The sequence below is a fragment of the Dermacentor silvarum genome, chromosome 2, assembly GCF_013339745.2.
Source record: "Dermacentor silvarum isolate Dsil-2018 chromosome 2, BIME_Dsil_1.4, whole genome shotgun sequence".
NCBI lineage: Eukaryota > Metazoa > Arthropoda > Arachnida > Ixodida > Ixodidae > Dermacentor > Dermacentor silvarum.
Genome location: NC_051155.1, coordinates 224,988,517 through 225,012,710, shown reverse-complemented (window position 1 = coordinate 225,012,710; position 24,194 = coordinate 224,988,517). Strand labels below are relative to the sequence as shown.

The 24,194-nt window shown below is 50.4% G+C and overlaps 1 protein-coding gene across 1 annotated transcript in view; it reads left to right on the top strand.

Annotated features, from left to right (window-relative positions):
* Positions 1-380: 380 nt before the first annotated feature.
* LOC119442754 (uncharacterized) overlaps positions 381-24,194 on the top strand; it is a 212,109-nt gene continuing 188,295 nt past the window's right edge. The window contains exon 1 of the mRNA XM_037707755.2: positions 381-2,384. Within this exon, the coding sequence (XP_037563683.1) occupies positions 2,317-2,384 (68 nt within the window). The 5' untranslated portion in view covers positions 381-2,316. The remainder of the gene's footprint in view (positions 2,385-24,194) is intronic.

Genomic DNA, 24,194 nt, shown 5'->3' with positions numbered 1-24,194 from the left:
TTGAGACGGACGGAGAGCCTCTCTGAGGGCTCCCGAGAGTTTACCCGTATTTGGCCTACATATTATTCCGGAATCCACCTTTTGCCGTGTTTCTTTCTTTACAGACGCAGTAGCCGAAGCACGTTCCGAGCATACTCGGCGCGTCACCTTGTTGATATTATTATCCGCTTTCTTCCGGGGATTGCCAGGGCAACTTGCTACCGCCCCGTCGTCTGGTTCTCCGTTGCCTCGGGCGGCGCTGAGGACGCCGCGGCTGGAGAGAGGAGAACGGCAAAGATCGCCTGCGCGCCGTAGCCCAACGCGGCGCGCAAACGCGAGAGCACGCCGTCGAGGCGGCAGCAGCAGCAGCAGCAGCGCTCGGGAACGCGCTCTTCGGGCCGGGCATCCCTGCCTTCTCTCCCTTCGCGGCCTCGCCAACGGGACACGCGTGCCGGTCGCAGAGACTGGCAGAGCCTGGCTCTGGCGGCGGCCGCGCCACAACCGCCACCCGCAGCACCGGCTGTGCCGAGCCGGCCGGTCCCTCTCCACATTGACGGCGACTGCTGCAGGTGACGACGACGACGCAGCTTGTTGCTGAAGCCACGCGGAGCCAGCACGTCGCGGAGATAGATAAGCACACGCGCACGCTTCACATTGTGCAGTGCCGCTCGTCGCGAGTGAAAAGTGAAGTGAAAACGCCGTGCGGAGTCTTCTCAGTCCTTTTTACGGATCGTGTCACTTGGCTTTATCAGAAGCCCCCGTAGATGTGCTGATAGGGTTTTTCGTCGGACAATGAGTGGCGATTGTTTCCCGTGTGCTTCGTGATCGACTCTCCGCGCCAAGCATCATTTCGTTTTCGGCGATGCAGTGTTTGTGTGGATTGTGTATTCTTCACCCGACGACGACGGCGTTTCCAATTTCAACTTTGATGGAGCGGTGTTCGAGTTGAAGGACGGAACCGGACGTCCGATCGATTTACCACTACGAGCTTGTGTGTAGCTTCCAACTGTTGAGCCAGTTTGTGAACTGGAAGTCGCCGAGCCGCAGACTAAATTTGGGCCAATGTAGTTTTCTTTCTTATGCGCGCGTGTGGCGTTGGAGAACACCGAGAGCAGTGGCGCCAGTTTCAGTTCGTTAACTTGTGCCGTGAGCTCTCGTGGGTGAATTAGTTTTACAACAAAACAACGTCACGTCTGGAGGAGCGCCGCGTACCTATCGGCGTATACTGTGGTGGCACCTTCGCATCGGCGATGCGATCCTGGCATTGACTATCGCACCTGTCTGGAGGACCATCAACCATGTTTTAACGTGTCGCCGTGGATTTTGTGCAGTCATGTTGCCTGGTATAGAAATTCTAACACGCCGTTATTTCTAAGCCCGCCGTTTCCTGTCCCTGGCACTGATCTTCCGGTTGCCAATTGTCGTCGCCTGTTGAATGCGCGAGACGACGGAGCATTCTGTGGGCCAAGGTTCTTGCCACTGTTGTGCATTGACATCCGGAAAGTACTGGCGGATCGTGTGTCGTGCGTGCCGTCCTTCGCCATCTCGTATACGGTCCTTTCAGCGCTGTCACGTAGTGCATCGCGGACGCGCTTACATCTGCAAACCAAGAGAGGAAGGTGTTGGTGTCGCAGCTTGTGAAGTGCTGTAGTGTCGGTGAAAAACCGGGTTTGTTGTGGCGTATCGTCTATCACGCCGTGACAGCGTCGACGTGTGAGTCTTCTGCGCTGTGTTTCCGCCGAGCAAACGACGACGCGATTCTGGAGCTTGTCCTGCCTGCTGGTGCTGCCGTCTCGCGAGGCGGCAGCACCGTGTGACATGTGATTGACGCCGCCTTTCCGTCGTGTTCCCAGATGGAATCGGTCGCGTGATTGTGTTGCCATCGCCATCTCAACGCTGCCCGCGGTTCGAGCTCGAGTTTCCGGACCTTTAAGGTATACGAGATTAAAAAAGAAGGAACAGGAAAGAAAGACAGGCTGCGCGGATGACCAGCGCGTGAATCATTGCGCGACCAGCTTAGTTTCCTCGACTTGTAACCAAAGTCAATTGGCCTGATGTCTTAGAACAGCGCAATTCTAAGAGGCTACAAGAAGACAGGATTCGCTGATGATGGGGTGATACTGTGTTCTCTCTCTATCAGAGAGGTTCGGACAGCTTAGGAAGTTGGTTTCTACTCGGGGTGCGTGCTCGAACCGCGGGCTCGCCGAAGACGACTCGACCTCGCCGCGTCGATCGCCGCCGTCTTCTTCGGGAGCAGTCGGCGTTGCGGCATCTCGTTCCCAGGACGCGACCCCGTCGTCGACCGCTGCCAGTGCATCAACGGCGCAAAGCCCAACAATGGGCAACGTGTGCTTCGGCCACGTGCGATCGAGGACGCCTGCACCACCAGCGCGCATCGCGTGCGGGTAAGTGAGCGCAACCGATTTGTCCTTCGCCACGGAGCGGGTTCGGTCGGGGCAAGCATGCGCGCCGACAAGGCGCATCATTCACACTTGCGCCGCGATAACCGTTCTTCGTTCCAATCGCGTGATTTCGTCACCTCGCCTGTAGGCGCCGGCGAAAGTCCTAGTGCTACCGACAAACAGAGGGGACGTCAGGGCGTCAGAGTCGCTTGTAGTACAACCTCCAGCACAAAGTACGTCGTCGTTGCTGGGTGTCTGGGCGAGAGGCCACAGAAGTCTTGACAGAGGCTTAACGCATAGGCCAACAGAAAGTATACCAGCTTCCGTCATGGCCTACTCACAGAATAAGGGTAGGAACAAATATTGTGAGCGCAGATATCAGTACCAAGAAAAAAAGAAAGGAACATTAACAACCATGTTGAATAAACTACTACATTTGTATTGTCATTTGTTGGCCATGTAGTCCTTGATAATTGGATTTTCCAGTTACCCTTGGTGCGCGTATTCCATATATTTATTTGTTCGTGTTGTTAAATTTGCCGGCTGTGTGACAAATGGGTCATCCACGTCGACGTTGGGTCTCCAGAGTTCCCTTCACTCTGTACTTGCTGCTTGTAAAGCAAAGCTAGCAAGCTGGCTGCAGCACGAAACGCGGTCAGACCATCGCCAAAAGTAAACGTGCGTGCAACAAAAAAGTTTCATATCCGGCAGAGAACGTGTACGCGTCACGTGATCACATCTCAACCGCTGTTCGCACCTGCCATATCAACAGACCTGGCGCCTGCAGCACGCCAACTTTGTTTCACGACAACACGTAAAATTTCTGCAGCGCCACTCACGTGATCTGTTGGCTCTGCTCTCATAGAAGCGGCAGCTTTTATTCACAGGCACAAATGCGAACTAGTTCTGATTGGTGTGCTGCACGCGAGAAACCGTTCGTTTCTTGGAAAGCTCATTTACACGTCTACGATAATTTGAGTGCTTAATTTGGTCCTAGCTCAGTAAGACAAACCACTTTGAAAAGACGAGCCCCCCCCCCCCCCCCCTTCTATTTATTCTTTTCAAGGTCACTACTAAAGTGTTGGAAGTGTATAGTCTGACAAGCACCGCTTATTTATACTTCGCACTGTGCAGTAGGTGTAAGAGGCTTCCGCTTCTAATAGTACAGAGAGAATTAAGGGAAGCGGTCGAACGAGTGTACTGGGAACGGAAAACGTGTCATACCCTTCCTGGTATTCATTCATTCCATTCATCCCTGTCTCGGCCATCCGCTACGCTCTCAACGCTTCCAGCGGTATTGCTGAAGTGCGCGCTCAGTGATCTTCGTTCTGGAACTCCGGAAACCTTTTACTGCCGGGAGCTCGCTACAGTCACTTGGCAGTATCGTATGCGCCGCGGTGTCATCGAAGGTAGTATCTGCGCAGTACCAACGTTAATACCACATGTTATTCTTCAAATGACCATTTAATGGTTGGTCAGCTGTGTTACAGTGCAATGTCACTATTATACTATCAGTCTGATCATTGATTGGGCAGAAAACTGCAGTATTCTCTCCTTTCAAAGCAGCATTCGACCAAACAGGAAGCGGGCATGTCCTTGCCCACCACAAGCGGCCTTAAGACATCGTGACTCTGGCAGTTCCGTGCAATCTATGTTTGCGCGTGTAAAGAGAACGCACCTATCATTAGATGGGCGTCGAGCGCCGTGCGGTCAAGGTTCCCAGTGAGCGCGCTAGACTCGCTGACCATAGAGTTCTGTCTCGCGAACACACAAGTGCGCTTGCTTCAAGCAGCGATAAAGCACGGAGCTGCTGGACAGAGGTTGTTGTCGGTGGTACTGCAGAACTTGCAAAGCTCGCTTTTGACAAAAATCCTTAAAACGTTAGAGAGACACTAAAGAGCAACACTAAATCAGTTTAGAGTGACTAAGTATTCTTCGAAAACTCTATTTCCGTTCATTTAGCGGAAATGTGTTGATTATACTAGTGGAGAGGAGACAGTCGACGCGAAACTACATTTTTCTTTGATTTCGCTCCAACTTCCTCCGCTCTTGTACATCAGTGTGGCACCACGGATTTGAAAGTATTTTCTTGCTTTTGGAGTTGTTGTTGAAGAAAAGTTCTCGAAGCAGTTATTATGTCGAGTCGTCCATTCCTTTAAAATACAACGTCATCCGTATTTACCGACAGACTCATAACTATAACAGCGACGTTGCCACTTTTATTTCGTTTTGGCGCCTTTTCTAGCGTATACCAAGGCTTTCCTCACGATGAAGAGCGGCTGTCTTGCTTTTACTGAAGCGCGTTTTACTCAAACATATGGACCTAATATACCTATTTAACATCTGTTTGACGTTGCCACAGGAAGTATAAAACCTAAATCTTTGTGTAAAAAAAAAAAAAAAAAAAAAGTCCACACACTACCAGCGTCTACCTTGTGTGTCGCATGATCATGTGCCCTGCATGCCATGCACTAAAGATCACACCGCAGTTTACCAATATTGTTGTTGGGCCGTCCAGTCTTCTGTGGCACTGCCTTTGTCGCACAACCAGACGGAGGAGCTTTTCTCACTACCTAGAAAGCTAAGAAGCATTAGTCATGCTACACAAGGCAAACAGCCCGAAATGGCAACACATATATGTAGCCGCGTGAAGTGAATATAAACGGCACCATGCTTCGTTTACATTACTTTAGCCTCGTGGGAAATACTTATTTTCGAAATCAACATGAAGTCACCTTTGCCTCTTGAATGCTGGCTCTGTATTTCCCGTATCTCGGTATGCTATCACTTAGCCGATCAAAGCGCCCGTTTGTGTGCGCCACTTCCATTTGCAGACGATCGCCTAATGTGTCTTTGTGACGCGATAAATTTGCTGTTGGGCCGAATTTTTCATTAATCGGCCGATCTCGCTTGAAAGGGGTTGTTGCTTCGCTGTGCCGACCTCGAAAAACACATCTCAGCGCCGAGTGGCCGGAAGACAGATGTCTCAGGATGTTGGGATTATTCGAAGACGGATAGCTGTATCTTCTCGCCGCTGCTGCTGAAACACTAACATAAGGTGGACACCGCGTGGGCTCAATGGGTACAATTCTCCGCTGCTGATCACGAGGTTGTGGGTTCGATTTCGAGCCTCGGCGACCGCGTTCCGATGAGGCCGGAAAGGAAAATAAGACGCTCATATACCAAGCTTGAATGGCATACTTTAAAGAAAAAACCTATAGACGATCAAAATTAATTAGTCCTTAGGCCTCCGCTATACATCGTCTCTCATAGTCATTGTGCTGCTTTAGGGCCTTTAAACACCATCCATCAATAGGAGGTAACCTAATTCCCATAACATAAGGAAATCTACCGGCACAAGCTTTCCCCAAGGACTGGCGACATCAATGCTGCTTAGCTTCGGTGATCCGATGGAAGCCGGCTTATTCAGTGTGACAACTCCGATGACTTCACAGTTGTGCGGCACGTTCAGTATAGCATTCAAGAGAGAGACAGAGAGAGAGAGAGAGAGAGCGGTGGGAATGAAGGAGAGGTAGGGAAATTTACTATAGACTTTGTCCAGTTTGCTACCCTATGCGTGGGGAAGTGGGTGGTGGAGTGAAATAGAGAGAGAGAGAGAGAGAGAGAGAGAGAGAAAGGCGTAAGTCCAGATCATTCACACGCACTGTGCAACTTGCAGCGTCTACCTTTACAGGCGGGCACTCAAGTGCGTCGCCTTCATGTATTGCAAAAGAGCTCGTGTTGATTTCTGGGCTGACGGGCTTTGATGCCAGGCTCCAAGGACTCTTGCTGCGGTAAAGGGCCGATCGCCCAGCCGACTCAAGCGCGAGCCTGCGCCCAGCAACTGCATCGAAATGCGCGATACCGCTTCACTGAAACACCAGCGACAGTTTCTAGTGCAGAAATGTGTCCGCCGAATGAGCATCACGGTCGTCCCCAGAGGACCTTGTGTGACCTTGCTGTTCCGCGAGTCCGCTCCTAACGGCGCGAGTCATTATATACCCGAGGGCAAGCCTCGAGTTCATCGCTTCGTACTTCCTCAGCGACATCGGTGCTGGCTGCAGCGACGTCGCTGCATAGACGCCTCATATCCCGCGTACTTCCTCATTGCTCTGAACACACATGCGAAGAATAAGAAGAAAGAAAGAAGTGGAGGAGGATACGCACAGCTTCATTGCTTCGTAGCAAGCGAAATTAAAAAAAAAAAAAAGAAAATAGCACTGGTGGCGCGGCATATGTCCTGCGCGACAAACGTAATATACGAACCTGAAGAACGAGAGTTCTTAGACGCTGATGTCCTGATGGGGGGGAAAAAACGAACAAACGCGCACACACACACAAAAAGAAACGCTATTTACAGACCCCGAGCCGCTTTTCCACCTTTCCGACATTTTCCATTTCCGCATACCGCTCTCTCTCTCGGAACGACAGCAATTCCACTCTCTCTCTCGCAAAATGTCACGGCGGGCACGAGACACTTACTTCCACGGAGAAGAAGAATCATAATAGCGGGAGAGGCGCGCAAACAACGTACGTGATTCCAACCGAGACGTACATACATACGTACACACACGCGCGCGCGCCACACTTGAACACAGCGCTCCAGCGGTACTCGGAGGAGGCCCTGCTGCAGGACAGCGTCGTACTCGCAAGCAGTGCTTTATTTTTCGATTCTTTTGTCTCATCTTTTCCCCGTGGTGGAACGCCAGCGTCGTTCCGGCGGGCTGGAAACGGGCCTCCCCACTGTACAGTTCTTCGCTCGAGTGTATACACGTACATACGTGGTCTCGCCTGCTCAGCGCGACACGCCCAGCCGAGCCAGTCAAGGGCGGCCCTCCTCCGCACTCGAAAACTCGCCACACGCGCGCTTCGCTGTCCGAGCTCGCCCCGTTATGTGTATGCCCGCTTCCCTTTAGAAAGAGCGCTCCAAACTCGCCCCTTTTGTAATCGTATTACGGAGCGCCCTTTTCTTTTCACGGCGCAGCAGTCTCGTCCTTTCTTTATCTTCTTGTCAACAGCGAGGGATGATGCGCGGCCGTGTATCATTTCTTTGTTGTCGGCGGCGTGGGCATGTAGTGTACGTATACGTGTGCGTGGACGTATCTCTCGGAGGAAGCTGCAGCAGTCCCAGTCCCGCTTGTCTCTCGTGCAAAAACCCGCGCACGAAAACGAGCAGTTGTGAAACCGTGCCCCTTCTCGATCGTTCCGGCCCCCTCCTTCGTTGTCGGAGAGGTCCACGCGCGCACACTTGCCGCTTGATGCATATATATATTTTTTGCTCGTTTTGAAGTGTCTTCTCCTCGATGAGCTGCTATAGGCGCACGCTCCGGGAGCGGGACGACGTTGCGTGCACTCGTAGGTTGCAGCGTAGAGGGAGACTGGGAGAATATAGGAAGCGGTGTCATAGACGAAGTGTTCTACGGTTGTAGCTGCTATGACAGAGATCTTCAATCACATCAGTTGCGAAAGTTCCTCGAGACCCCGATGTTTCGAAAAGCCCGGGGCTAAGTGAGTGTCACGACAGCATCGGGGCTACTCGTGATACCGTTGCACGTACCGTATGGGATACCGTTGGGATACCGTTGAGATACCGTTGAGATATCGACCAACATAACTATAATGCGCCGTATTTTTTAGCACAATAACAAATTAAGATCTGAGCAAGCATTGTAAGTGAAGCCAAATAAGCGGTATGCTCAAACCAACTCGCACTCTGCCAGTTGATGCTTCTGTCTTTCCTCGATGAGCTCGAGCACTCCTGTAGCGGGCGGACGTCGTGTATAGTTACAATGCATTGACGATTACGGCATAAGGAAGACGGGAGCACAAAGAAGCGTCGACACACGCGAAGCTTAATGTATCGCTATGGTTACATGCACGTTGCTCCTGTTGCCGCTTCGCTCTGGGCCGGCGTTAACTGTGCGGAACTCGGGCAGCCTTGCTCATACAACAAAAGAATTGACTCGCTCGTGTGTGCGCGCGCGGGCCTTATTTTGCTTGCCCGAAATAGTTCCTACCGGCTGGCACACCCCTCCCCATGAGAAACAGCGCGTTGTGTAGGCAGGCAGGAAAGAGTCGCGAGACATCCGGGTCTTAAAACAAGAGAGCGCAAATCGAGGAAGAAGGAGCGGAGAAACGTACGTAACAAGGACGGTCGAAGCGCGCGCGCAGAGGACGACGTTGAGGTGGTCGTTGTCTGTCGCTTCTCTTTATAAAGCTTTGTTTTTGTTTCAGTTTATGGCTCTGTGCGACTAAACCTTGCCGGTCTTCGACGGGTGCTCATTATGTCCTACGCGGCTAGGTTTTTCTCCCGTCTTTTCCGAGCCACCTGTCAGGGATGCTGACGCCGTTGAGGTCTTCATGCCTATGGAGCTGCGTCCTTACTGTCAGTCAGAGCATGTGTGGTTTTATACAGTCGAACACTGGGCTGCGAAGCAAGACTGAGGACTGAGAAAGGGACGGGCTGAACTCAAGCGCAAGACGCACAAGGGCCCGCCTTCGCAAAAAGCTCTTACGCTAGTTCGTAAGAGCAAATTCTAACCAATCCTGGTGCTAGACATATTATTAGCGAAAGCGCGGCCTGCCAATGGCAAAGAGCACTGATGAACAAATGACTGTGAATAAAGCCTAAAAACCACCGTCTAATAAATGTTTCATGACGACGACGACGACGACGGAAACAAACAACTAGCGAAAACAAACAAGTCTCTATAGTCTGCGGCTTCTTGTGAGCCATCTCGTCCCATGTTCATCATGTCCAATCTTCAGTCAACTGCTTCGCCGTGGAGCGTTCCGCCGTGCCTGATAACAAACTGGCCCACTACAACATATTAATGGCTTTATATATACTCAGAGCCAGCAAACGAGCCCTTCTGGTCGATGGCGTTCCTTTGCAACGTGTACTTCTGGCCGCGTGCTCTACCTGGCGAACTGGCTTAAGTATACAGCACAGTTCAGATGCGCAGTGTTTGTCAAGAGTTCCGAGGCTATCCCGCGATCCGAAGCTATCTCACAAAGGAGGATAACTTTGTCTTTCTTAATTTCCATGATTGGGAGAAACGAAACACAAAATCCCCATGCAACAGGCATCCTGACGGCACAGACTGTGATTTTGAAACTTTTGATAAATACTATACTAATCGGACCAAAACTCTTTCTTGCATTGGATCACGGATGATAAGACCCGGGATCACGACAACAACATTGCTACTGATGCGGGAAGAGAACCCAGTTGTATATTTAACGCATCTTGATTTGTAAAACTTTAGCAATTGCTGCTTACAAGGCTAACACAACTTTTCGCGGTGTGCGAACGGTGTTGGTGAGCTCTGCTTTTGTTTTATTGCATAGCTATAGCGCTTGGGAACATTTATACGTGATATGCCGCGAAAATGTTTTAATGGATATTAAAAATAAAAAAAAAACGTTTTCGCCCTCAAAATCTGTTGAATACACGCAGGAAACATTTAGCCTTCTAGCCTTGCGATTAAATATAAATGGATGATATTTAAAGAGCCAGCTGTCGAGAGTGAAAGAGAGATAGAAAGGATAGGGGGAATTGAAGCACAATGGCTTGAAGCCACAGCAAAACACACAATGTCATAAACGCGTCCCCGCATGGTATATTAGACAGCACCTCCTCACACACGGCTTTCTCCACAACACAACGTGGTTTCACGTAACAATGCTCTGCAGCTTTCACGCTTCGCGACGCCGCTTTTGTTCTTCTCCGGGCGGTGTCTTTTTCGCCAGTCGGCTTCACCGCCGCCAACGTGAAACAATGTCCGAGCCAAACGCGAGATGAGCGAATGCGTCCCGCAGCGAAAGCTCACCGAGCAACAACGATTTGACGAATAAAAGCGAACGGCATTTCTGCAGGGAAGACTGGTATACTGGTAGGGGGGCGTGTACGCGTTTCTTATCGCTGACCGGTCGTCACGCTTTCGATTGGCGTCGGCCCCTTGGGACAGCAGCGGCACACGCCGGCGCCGATGGATATGCAGGGCACCATTGGCACGCAGCGCGCGACCATTATGGATGGGGCTCGGCTTGTCTTGAGGTGCGGAGCGTGGATGGTGTATGTGTTTGTATATGCAGAATGTGTATGTGTTTGTATATGAAGAAGATGGAGTTGTGTGTTGTGTACACAGAGGTTCTTGCCGCTGGTTCGTATACACACATGCGCACGTGTCGGGTTCGGTCGAAGTCGGGTCGCTGTTTCGCTCGCTTTGGTGTCCAGAGCGCTGCAGGATGACGGGGAGAAGAAGGTGGCGCACGTGTTCACACAATGCGACTCCGCCGAGCGAGCGTTTTAACGCGCCGCGCGTACCGTGAAGGCAAGCAATCAGTTTTGCCTGCAGCTCAGGGTGGGGCCCGGTCGACGCCGGCCGCCTCGTGTTGCCGTTAGACTATGTTTTCTTGCAGTCAATCGTTTTACTTCGCTCCTTTCTCGTTCTCCCCCCTTTTCGTTTCTCCCCAGCCTCCGAAGCAGCAGCAGCAGCAGTGTTTGCCGCGTCGACACGCCTCGCCAGTTCTGCTGCTCTGAAACGCGAGCGGTGGTCTAAATTGTTTCCTCGTTTTCTCCGCGGCCATCGCCAGCACCGATTCTTTGCGCACGCGTTTCTGCCGCCGCCGTCGCCGCTGATGAGTAAGAACGCGGCCGCAATCTGGATCAATGGCCTCGGCGCGCGCGCGCACATCTCCTGACACGGTTGCAGTTTAACCACCCGGTTGGCCCAACATGTGTTTTGCGGCGGGGCGGTGTATATGTGCGGGTGTATATATACGTGGGGTTGGTGGGTGGGCGCGGCTCGTGTCGCGTCCTGCTTCCATTTCAGGCGCTTTCTTTCTTTCCTTTTTTTTTGACGCCCAAGAAAAAAGGAAAAGAAAGTGTGAGAGAAGGCCACTCAAAAGAAAGCGTTCCTCCCGAATCAGCGCATAGCTGGGCCTGACGACAGTGACGAAGATGCCGGCGCGACAACGGCTCGCATTTCGCGGTCCTATACATGGCGTTGAACACTTACAGCAAACGCGTTGTGCAACACGGATTGATCGGTCGTAGGAAGCCGCCTGGCTTCCTACGTTTGTCGGTGCTTGTTTGAGGCCTCTATGTGATGCGATTCGTGCCTGTTATTAATGCTCGAATGCACATATATGACAGGGAAGTTTGTCGTTCGCACGAAAGTAGGACATGAGGCTACGTAGAACACCCTCATAGCGGTTACTTGGAAAAAAAAAATATATCAGCGCCCGTATTCACAAAAAGCTTTTACGCTGGAACCCTTCGTAAGAGAAAATTTCAGCCAATCCTGATGTTGGACATATCATTAGCGACCGCGGCTGGCCTACTGCAATGCGTACTTACGAACGAAAAGCTTTGCGAATTCGGCCCTGTTTCCTATAGAGCGACAGCCTCTGGAATGGCAAGAGTGCCGACTTTTATACTCGGACCAAAGAGGAATTTCTCTTCAATCAGTGTGAAGCTTTCTTTTCTGCCTATGCAATTTTCCGTTCATGGTTATAGAACACAATAAGGCTTCCCGGGAGCAAAGTCACAATAAGGCTTAAGAACTCGGAAAGTGCGCCATCTTGTTTTTCTTTTCGCGCTTACATAACCATGCATCTTCGCCGACTCTCTCAGTTCACCATTTTGTTGAAGCTTGCTCTGTGTTACCTGCGTTTGCGTACGCCCAGACTTTCATGAAACTTCTTCCACGTCGTTGATATCAGCAGGTTTCTTTCTTTCTTTGTGTTCTAATCGGCATTACAGCTGTTGGCGTAAAAAAAAAATGAACACAAAATTTACGTGTCCTGCGTCGCGTCGCGCAGCTGCCGCTGCTCGGTGTGGAAGCTCGATCGGAACAGCGCTGTGCGTGCATGCACAGCTCCCGTCGAGGCAGGCACGTGACCTTGCCGACACCGAGAGAAATGAGCGAGACGTCCGTCCAGGGGCCGCTGCCGCGAGCGTTTCTTTCGCGCGAAGCGGCCGGGTTAGCGCGGAATGCCTCGGTGACGAATGGCTTGTCAGCCCGCGGAACAAGGGCGAGTGTCGTAATGGCCGGATCACTCGCCGCCGCTATCTTTCTTGCGCTCGCATTACCCAAGCGAGCTGTGTTGTTCGCTCAGCGAGTGATAAGGCGACTAATTTATTTATTCGCACTTCGTGCGTTGTCGACTGATACGGTTGGAAGCTTTAAGTCTTCCTGGCATAAAACGTGTCCTTGCCTGAGCAGTCTTGAAGGACCGCAAGACGACTGCTTTGGGGCATAGGCCGTAGTATAAGGACATTTACTGCTGTACACTTTGAACGATTTATTGTTAAATGACGGTCATTTATATATATATATATATATATATATATATATATATATAAAAGATGAAACTACAGTGAGACACAGTAGAATACACGATGTGTACTGAGGATATAAAGTTTCTCTATAGCTCTGTTTTTTTAAGGGACCCTCGTTCGCGACGAGAGTACACTGGTGGTCTCGCCTCCATCAGCCGTTGGTTTAAAGCTTTCAGTTTATTGCCACTGCTTATGCGTTCCTTTATCAGCGGCGCCATATCACGAACACGGCCTTATCAACTGTCTGGAATGCATAAAACTATTTTCCACCATCCCATAAAAGAAATAACGCGCGCTTTCTGCAGACTTCTTGTAACTTGCATATATTAGACTTTCTGTGGACGTTCTTTTTATTGAACTTCATGGAAAGGCTCTTGTTGGCCGGGTTAACGCTAACGGTTGTGCGCGAAACTTGCACCAGTGTATTTCTCCGAATTCAGCCGTTTCTCGAGAATCAGTTTTACCTATCTCTACTGACGGAACCAAGCTTGCCTTCACCGAATTCCGACTGGATGTTCTCTACACGCTATAACCGCTTCATTCACGATATTCAGCTGTCGGCCGGACTTGCCACCGTGTCCCAAGGCCGATGTAGTGAATCGTGCATTTTCGCTCGATTTTATCCCTTTCTTATCGATCCATCGCCCACGATCGTCCGATCCTTGTGATAACGTAGGCGGGGCACCGCTCGGATCCCTGACGAAACGGGAACAGGAAAAGAATTGGAATGTTAAATCGTTACGTGATCCCGTGCTTGCGTGAAAGGACTTGTTATGTGCAGTTACGTGCCTTGGCAGCCTCTATACTGATCGTGCACGGGCTACAGTTTCTGCAGGTTGCAACGCAGTTGCATCGCGATTCGTGCCTTGAGCTGCAGGACGTGTACTCAGCCTTTGGGAAAACACTGCATGTTACGTATGATGAGCGCGAGAGAAGTGATTCTACCCTTCCTAAGGGCCACATGGGCTTAGTGAAACTTTTTCAGATAGCTTTGAGTGTGCGCGCGTCATTTCTTTACTTGTGAGTGCGAGTTCGCAAGTTGTATACTTAGTCGTAATGCCTTAGCCATTTTTGTCTGGCGTGAGTGGTCGGACCGGTTAGCCTCTTCAGTTACCCGGCCATCATCTATTTCTCTATTAGTCTTTCATGTGCGTCTGAAGTCTACCTCATGTTTTAGTTAATGAGCCAAAAAAAAAAAGTGTAGCGGCTACTTAACAGTGAGTTTGCTGCAGTTAGTTAACTTTGCGCCTCTGCTTACGTTTGTTTCCTTGTCTACTATGTTCCCCACACAAGCATACACAGAAGCACGCACAGACAATCGCTTTATCACGTGGGTGAATTGGATGGCTTATATATATATATATATATATATATATATATATATATATATATATATATATATATTGCTTTGAAACAACTAGCTAGTTCACATACCGCTTGGCTATACTATTAGCGGTTGTGTTCTTTGACTGCGTAAGCTGAATGCATCCCGGGGCTGCTTCGTCCGATTCTCGGTCACTTGCCAAGCACGTTCAGTGGGTTCTTCTCTTCATTGCTTCGCAGCCTTCTGTGTGTGTACACAAACGGATCTTCGAATGCGGCTCATTTACACCGTACGACCTCTCTTTCTCGTTCCAGAAGCAGAAGCATTGGCTCCCTGCTCCTACACGTTTAAATGTATAGCCGCCTTTGTTATTGTTGCTGTTGAAATTGTCCTTCTTGCAGGCAATGGTGCGTTTATACCCCATTGTGGGAGACTCGCCGAATAATTGCGTGGCGTTAGGAAGGAACGTTAGGGGCGGGTATCCTGAAAGTATAAGAAAGATCGAGAATAGAACATCGAAGGAAAGGAAGAACACACACACACACACACACACACACACACACACACACACACACACACACACACACACACACACACACACACACACACACACACACACACACACACACACACACACACACACACACACACACAAAAAAAAAAGAAAGAAAAGCGTAACCCCCTTGGATCAATCAAACTTCATAGCCCTGATCGATCTCGTTCAGTCGTTTCCTTCTTTCTTTACTTTCTTTTTCTATATCAGTTCTCTGGTTGAGAGATTTGCGTTCCCGACCTGTTGCTGCGTGGTTTCCCTCCCGAAGTGCGCATTTCTCCGCGCGCAGCCCAGAAAAATCGCCACGGCGGTTGCGGCGCTGCAGCCGATGACCCGAAGGCGCAAGAAAATGCAGCCGCCACTTTCTTCTTTCTCACGCGTCGCTCACGCCGCGCCTTGAGGGGCAACCTTGTTGGCGTGATTGTTTGCGGTGCCGCCTGCCAGCCTGCGTGCCCCTTGCGGCCGAGCGGAGGCAACCGCGCTTGCCAGACGCACGTCAGTCGACGACGGTGCGGACGCGAAGGAGCAAGCAGTCCACTCTCCTCTCTGGGCTTCGGCCACTCTTTCAAAATGGGTCAGTTCCCATTGTTACCTTCGGACCGGCTTTTGTTCCGGCTCCACCGTCGCCGCCGCCTGGCCCGCTGGCCGCCTCTCAGATGCGTGGTCGCGCGCAATTCGTTCGGCGGCCGACGGACTGCGCAGTCCCGAAGCCAAAAGGCGACGACGACCGATGCCTTTCGGCGGTGCCTTCTGAGTGACTGGCGTGGCCATATAGCTGCGCGTTCTCTCTTTTTTCTTTTTTTGCTCCGCTTTGCTTTCGGCCCGTTCGCTCGCATTCTTGTTGCCGCCTTCCTCTTACCGCTCTCCTCCGCCACCGTTCTTTTCTTCTTCTTCTTCTGTTTATAGTCCTTCCCCCTTGCCGCTTCTCTTTGCTGTTAACACTGCCGCACTTGCTCGCTTACACTTGCTCCTACAAACACTTCCTTCCCTCTCTTCCTCTTGCACCCGGATACAGCCTCCGCTTCGTCGGGCGATTTAAGCTGACGCCACCTTCTTTGGAGAGAGGGGAAGGGGAAACGGAAGGCAAAGCATGCAGTGTTCCTGGCGCATGAGTATCGAGCCGTGAACTCTACGCGGGCCCTGCCTGTTTCTATCTCGCCTTCGACGTAGAAATTCCCCCCCCCCCCCCCTCCCCCCTGGCGGCCGGTCAGCGCGGGACGCGTTAAATGACAACGTACCGCCGGGCGAAGGTGGTCCGCATTCTGCAAACACAGTCGAACAACAGTGCAGGCAGCCACGTGCATCTATAGTTCGAGGCTACCGAGCGTTGGTCACTCAACAGTACAGGCAGCCACGTGCGTCACACACTCCTCTGAGCTCCAACGCATAGGAGCCGGAACGATTGTGCGCAGACCGAGCTGAAAGGGAAAGGGAGCGGGATTCGGCGCTGGTCGTTGAATCGTGGCAGTTCGGAGACGGCGATAAAAAGCGAGAGAAACGTAAGGCAAATGGTGGGGCGATTGAGAGGAAGTAGTTCTGTTGAGAGAGAAAGATCGGTGTGTGGATTTAGCCCAGATTGCAGCTGGTCGGTGTTTGTCCCTGTTGAAGCTGGACGTAAAAGACAATGGAGGCCGGCCTTGGAAAGAGTTCAACACCGGGCCGACCTGTGGCGGAAGTCAATAAATCAGGCCCGTCGCGCGCTGAATCTTGCTGGATGGAGCCCGTATGGGGCCCAGATACGACTGCCAGTCGATCGGGCACAATGAAAGGGTGGAGTTAGGCGTGGCCTGAACGTGTGAAGAAAGTAATTTGCCTTTGCATTCCTCTTGTATGACAACCTGGTGTCAAAGATGGTACTAACAAAACATTTCTTTAAGGGTGATGTGTGGCAGTTTAGCTAACGTACAGTTGGTAACAAACGTTTCTGGGCAAGAGTTCCACTACAATTGTGATTTGGCGCTTCTAATTTAATAGATCACCGTGTAGGTTGCAAAATCTACTACATAGGTTGAAACTTTGAATTCGAAACTATGCGCGCATGCAGGCTTCGAAATTCAACTTTTTCCCAAATCCCCTGTCCCGTAATCTCGAGTGGCCGACTGTGCATATAACAACTTACAAGCAACTTATTGGTCCAGCTCGCAAAACATTCTTCAGATCGTTGGCATTGCGCTTCATAATTTCTCTCTGTATATAGGTGAGAAAATTGGCGCAGTATACTGTGGAAATGATGTTTCAGCGATCTTACAGGTTTCTTGCTAGTTATGCCGCTTGCGCGTCCATTCACTTTGGTTTTCCTACATAATAGACAGTGACAATAGCCTATCAGAAATAATTTAAACGAAACTAGCACTCTGTAGTGGAAACGCTCGGTGATTAACGATCTAATCAAGATAGAGAGAAAAAGGAAAGGTTAGGCAGGTAGATTAAGCAGACTGTCCAGTTGGTAGTCCTACATGTGGGGAGGGGGAGTGAAAAAAAGAAAGAAAGAGAAAGGAGACAAGATTTCAAGTTATTCGCGTACACTGGATGATTCTCAGCGTTTCTCGAGTCGGGCACTCAAGTCTTTCACCTTGAGGTATTGTAGAATAGCTCTAGGACTGATGAGCTCTGAGGCCAGGCTTCCAAAACTTTTGCTTCGGTAAAGGCCGACCGTCTAGTCTGCTCAAATCAATAATCAAGTACCCCAAGAAAGGATGGGGTGTAGTTACTTGTCTACGCGACGCGTACTTAGTTTCAACAATGAAGTTGTTCGTAATCCGTATTTAAAATTGATAGTCTCTCTGAAGTGAAAGAACATAAGCTCCTACAACCGAGTCGGAGGTGTTGAACGGATCTCTTCGGCCCACGCAAAGGACATCTGGAAGCTGAATGCAAGAGGCTACATCTATACACGCCTTTATCGAATAGGCAAACAAAACAAGCAATGAACCGCACTGTCAAAGGGCGGATGACAAATTGCAACTCGTGCGTACAATCGAAGCTTGCTCTATCATGCAAAGCAATCACAAGAGGGCAAGTGCGTCGTCCATCTGAGACTTCGAGGACAAAAATGAACTCCCCTCGCGTGACCTTAATATGCGTATAGACTCGGCGTGCCTTCATTTCAAAGCAAATTATAATACTCTATCACGTAGCTGTTTGGCTCAGACTGAAATGAAAGTTTATTCGCCACTTTCGTTTCAAGTTTTGAATTGCCTGTGTCGGTTAACTCAATCATGGCATATCCTTAGCTGCCTTTCCGAGTGATGGCGTCGCGAGCGCTTCAAAAGAAAACCACAATGCCATCCAGCAATGATCGATAGTGGATCTATGCAGAGAAAAGCATGTGCGAAGTCTACCTCCATGTCACGTCACACAGAACGAGTCATATTATATACCCTCCACTGGGAAAAAAAAAAAAAAAAAAAAAAAAGCTGTTCTCGGCGTTTCTTTCCCGTTTCTGACATATGTATAGTATACAGGGTGTTTCATTTTAGCTGCACCAAATTTTTAAACATTGCCTGTGGCAGATAGCACAATTATAATCCTTGATCTAAAGTAATCGATGAGGCGGCCATTACTTCCACGTGAAATCAAAACGCCTAATTGAGTAATTAACATAATTACGCTAGTTAACTTTTTAATTAATGATTTTACGGCACATCTTTCAATCTACGGATTATAGCCGCTGAGTTCGCAAGGCGTACCCACTTGGAACGAATTCTCAAGACTGAACCAGTTTCGAGATATTAATTTTTAAAGTGTCCGACGAAATGTATGGGCGTTCCAGTACCAGGAAAACGCTGTTTTATGCATTGAAGCACAAAGTTAACTGGAACGCCCATGTATTTCGTCGGACACTTTGAAAATAAATATCTCGAAACTGGTGCAGTCCTGAGAATTCGCCTGAGAATTCGTTCTAAGTGGATACGCCTTGCGAACTCAGCGGCTATAATTCGTAGATTGAAAGATGTGCCGTAAAATAAATAATTAAAAAGTTAATTACCGTAGCGTAATTATGGTAATTACTCAATAAGCGTTTTTATTTCTCGTGGAACTAATCGCCGCCTCATCGAGTAGTTTAGATCAAGGATTATAATTGTGCTATCTGCCACAGGCAATTTTTAAAAATGAAACACCCTGTATATAGACTTCGCCGCGACGACGCGTCTCACCGTACACCTCGACCGACCCATTTCCCTCCGCGCCATCTTAATTGCGCGCTGAGAAAATGCTGGCGGATTATAGAGGAAGATGGTGGCACGTTTTACTTTGGCTATCCTGCACGCATTTTCTGTCTGCAAAACATTACAAAGGCAAAAGGGGGAAATTCGAGAGCATTTCTAAACTGCGTTTGTGGCCGAACCTTTGAGGGGACACGAAAACATTATTAAATGACGACTCCATTCCGAGTCGTATTTGTTTGTGGAGGGCTATCATCGATGCTGATCGAGAGTCATTACTGCGACTGCAGTAGTTACACTCGATACGGGTTTTACTGTGTCGGTCCGCCCTTGTCGTTGCATCATTAGGTGGTCGTCGTTATCGCGTCATCGTCAGGCCTCAGCTTCACACTTGCCAAAGGGCGAAGAAAAATTGGAACACAACAAAACTTTCGGTTCACCTCCAAAGGAAAGGTGGCCGCCCTTTCACCTTTGCTGTCACGCGTAGATATAGACTTCACACCTTTCTCGTCATTAAATCGCCGCACGCATTGTATCTCCCGCACAGTGACGAATGCGTGGCAGCGTGCGCTGTCTTCTCCTCCGCATAACGGCGGATGATCCGCTCGAAAAACAAAGCCAGCGGGAGGAATGCAGCGCAGCAGGCAGGCACCGTGGGTGCCTCGAAATCAGGGCTAATGATCAGCCGCATCAGGGACGCCTCACCGTGACCTCCTCGGCTTGAAACGCAGCCCCCTCCCCCCTCTTTTTTTTTTCCTCCGCCACCACTCACACACACAACCCACACCCTCCCTCAACTTTCGTGGAAGTCGCGCGGCTGTTATGGTGCGGGCGTCTGGCACTGCGCGTACAGCATTAGACGTCCGTACACCGGTACGTGCAGTCTTGCGTGGAGTGCGCGCTCTCCACAGATGCTATCGGTATTGTCAATGCGCGGGAAGGCGAAAGAACGCAGGTGGCTTCAATGAAGCTGTTTCATCACAGCTGCATAGTTTTATTCCTTTTCTTTAAGAAAGAACGAAAGAGCAGGGAGCAGATGCGCTCTCCTCTTCCCGGTTCCGAATGGGAGAGTGATGCTTTCTCTGTTGTTTTAGTTGCAAGCGAACTGACGAAGAGCTTGGCCGGATGTACGGCAATTTCCAGTGTCTTCGACACTGATATACCTTCGACACTAATACCTACCCGTTTCCTAGGCTTTGCCTATGCATCTATTTTCGCATTGTGGGGCACACTGCACACGCCCCCGCCATCACCATCACCGCCATCGCTTCAGAGCACGCGCCCGTGGCACACCGCCGGACGTGCCCGGGTAGCTTGGCAGTAGCAGCAGTTGGTACATGGACGCGGCCGAGTAGAGGTGGTGCTCCATGTTTGTATGCCTGTGTCAATCTCTCGGGGCATCCGCTGGCCGTCTGGCTCAGACGCCACGACGCTGAGTCCACAGCATACACCAACTAACTATACGTCATTTCATTTCTCACGTTGTTGAGAAAATCGAAGACAAATGACAGCGTGTACCAGCGGGAGCAGCACAGTGCGATTCGGCAGCGCAGAGCAGCGAGGCACACAACACCGCTACGTCAACGCAGGGTTCGCTGACACTAAGAGACCCGGCTAGTGTCGAAAGACACGCTCATTTTCCGGAACTCACCTGCGTCGGCATTCACGCCGGGGCATTCTTAAAGCGGGTCGGACGTCTGCAACGTACGCCACCGCCTCCCTTGCTTACCATTTTTCCTTTGTGGAGAGCGCAATGACGACGTCGAGCCCGTCACTGTCGTTGGTCGTGCTACTCTGTGCGGCCGCCGCCGCGGAAGGAACGAGTTGTCACGGCATCTCGGGGCACGTTTCCGTGGACAGCCTCGTTTTCTTTGGAGCATCCGGGTGAAAGTTGTGCCTGCCGCATGCTCCTGGCTCTCCTGTTAACGCCGTTTTTGAGCGGTGGCTGACTGCTGCTAAAATATGCGACCGTGAACGTTTTCTGTGAGTATTTAGTGTCATAATGTACCACGTGTTCGTAATATTATACGTCCATATCTGGATGGTCATATTTTTGCGCAACTAGCTAGATTGCCTGCCTGCTGGTCTATCTCTCATGTCGTGTTTTTTTTTTTTTGTGCGTGTGTGTGTGTACGTACGTACTTCATAAATGCACATTCCCCAGCCGAAGACTGGAACAAGACTTCATGTTCATCTGAACAAGACTTTGCAGATGTAAAATGCTCGGTTCTCACGCAAGGGCTGTTTTGAGGCAATGCGATTTACGAATTAAGAGCTCTCCACGTAGCACTCGACGTGTCCCATGGAGTGCCAAGCAATCCTGGCGTCTCACCGTTAGGCCACCGAGAAACAACTGTTCAGTGCACACAGTTAAGAACAGAATTACCTGTGTGGAGGGGCTGTGCAGGTATGTTCCTGGCAGCGCGCCATTCAGGAAGAACTCGAGGGGAGCAGCTTTTCTTTTATTCGCCGGAAAATGAGGGGAAAGATGAATCGCATAGTCTCTGCGCCTTTCGAAGGGCCCATCGATCGACTGTGCGTCACCTCAAGGCGATGGCTTCTGTAGCCACATTGCTTATATTTTACTTGCTACAGTTGTCCCAAAGCTCGAAACTGGGTTCACTGTGCCTGTCCGTCCTTTCCGTTGCACCGTTGTCGTCACTGTCATCAGGGGACATCTTCCCCTTCACCACATGGCGAAAAAAAAAAAAAACAACGAAATTTTGCCCATCATCGTCAATGAACGGGTCCGAACCCAGTGTGCAGTTTAGGAGCCCGAACACGCTAAAATCATTCTACCGCGCAGCTCTGACGTTTGGAAATTCGTGCGGGGTTGTATGCACCAGGCAGGACACTAAGAGTGGCGCCCTCTGTGCACATATTGCGAAGGCCACAACAATCACTACTGTAGTGGATGGAAGACGTAGTTATGTGCAACGCAAAAAAAAAAAAAAAGAGAAGAGAGAGAGAAAGGACATTGTTCTCGGGAAGATGCTGGTGTCCGCGGTGAAAGGCCTGCCGCTGTCGCAGTAAACGGTTTCAGCTGACCCGGAGGAATCGCCGAAGTGTGTACTGACATTCGTCGCTCTCAGTCGCGCGGGAATTGACCACCTGCGCGCGTTCTTCAGATCGATGCGACCCCGTCCCAAGAAAGTCGTCTCGTTACGGGAGTCGCGCCGCGTTGAAAAGACAACCGGAAGGCTGTGCTGACTGCGCCCAGTACGCGGGCTCTATGAAGACCATCGTGACTAGAGGCACGTTCTCGGTAGCGCCGCAGGCGCCTCCTGAACGGACAGATATATATGGGCGACAGATATACACTCCGTGCTCGGGAGTATCCGCACGCGATCGCGGCATCCGTGAGGATACATACAATACCCTATATATATCTGCTCACAGGCGTTTCCGTAGCGGGTGTACTGTACGCCATACGCGTATATAGGACCGCCGATTCGGCAACGAGCTCGTCGTCGAACGTGTAACGTCCGCCTCATCATTTATTTGGGCGCTTAATTCTCTCCTTTTTTCTACACCTGGCTGCATTTCCGTCTCGTCTTCCTTTCCTCTTAATCCCGCACTTGCTGCGCGTATGAATGAGCTAGGCACCAGGAAGGGTGGAAACACATCACGAAAAAAATCAAGAGGAAACACATCAGGAAAGGCGTGTGCGTGCTTCGTATAGAATTGAACGCCACCGTACCTTATCTACAAAAGGAAAATAAAAAGAAGAGAGAGAGAGAAGTCGTCGTCGAGGGAGGCGACCATTCACCCCGCCTCGCTCTTCAACGGCTTGCAATCAAGCTGCCTGGTGTGGTTTCGGCATCGTCGTGTGTGAGCAGAAACCCGTGGCATGAAGGATTGCGGAGGAAAGCGAACGCCGGGCAGGTCCTAACTTCCAGGATTATCGGGGAGTCGCGAATTCGGCGGCGTCCAACGGCGTTATCGCCTCTGCGAGTCACGACAAATGAGATGGAAGTCGGAACGCCGGGAATTTATCTCGACGGGAACGCGGCCTCTGGCCGGAGCGGCTATCTTTAACAGGTAATGCGATCGTGAGACAGGTGAAAAAGAATGAAATCGATTGTCGAATGCATAGCACGGTCCGGCGTGCGTGCCTTCAACTCGACCGAAGTCAGTGGGCTGATAATATTGACCTCGCCTATTTTTCAAAGCAGCTAGTGGAGAGAGCAATATATAGAGAAGGAAAGCCGGGGAGGTTAGCAGCAGGGGAAGATGTATACACTGCAAGAAGGGGACGCGCTGTGACCAAATTCAGGCCTGTTCCCGGCAGATGAATTCTCCCAGTGAATCGATTACAGAGCGGGCCGGGCCAGCTCGCAACCTTGTCACTTCGTGTCGTCGCTGATTTTCAACGATAAGGCCGGTCATTTTAATGGCAATGGGACAAGCGGCTAGAGCCGAAGAAAAACGCCGAGCTATTGCTGTATTCTCGTGTCTGATTGCTGTCGTATCTTGTCGTATACGATGCCGCATCTGAAAGTGTATCACAGTGAACAGAATGAGGGATAAGCTCTAAATGTGAGCGCAGAATGACTCGACATTCGCGCATTTTCATATCAGAACCGCGGTATTTCTATTTTTGGCTGCATCTCATACAGCTAACGGTCTGCTCTTCGAGTGAAACACGTAATCGGTATTCAGGCCCGACGTCACTTAACCATTTTTTTTCATAACCACAGCGGCGACTCATTGGCTATGATTGCTGTGTTTTATCATCCTAAATAAAAACAGATGCTGAGAGGCACCGTTGTGGAGGGCTCTAGATTAGGTCTGATCACCCGGGGATCTTCAGTGTGCCCCTAAATCGACGCACGCGAGCGTTTTTTTTTTCCGCCTCCATTGGAATGTGGCTGGTGCATTCTGAAGTCGAACCTGCGACTTGCTGCCCAACAGCAGGCCGTAGCCACTGAGCCACCTGGATCGAACGTGGACATGTCTTTGTAACATGCGCATTAATTAGTCCGTAGGCCTCCGTGCTATCTCCTAACTGTATGCTGTGTCGGAATGCTGATTAGACGTTCCTTTCCAATCAGGACCATGTCATCATCATCATCATCCTATATTTATGTCCACAGCAGGACGAAGGCCTCTCCCTGCGATCTCCAATTACCCCTGTCTTGCGCTATAGCTGATTCCAACTTGCGCCTGCAAATTTCCCAACTTCACCCCACCTAGTTTTCTGCCGTCCTCGACTGGGCTTCCCTTCTCTTGACACCCATTCTGTAACTCTAATGGTACGCCAGGTTGTCTACCCTACGCATTACATGGCCTGCCCAGCTCCATTTCTTTCTCTTAATGACAACTAGAATATCCGCTATGCCCGCTTGCTCTCTGATCCACACCGCTCTCTTCCTGTCTCTTAACGTTACGCCTAACATTTTTCGTTCCATCGCTCTTTGTG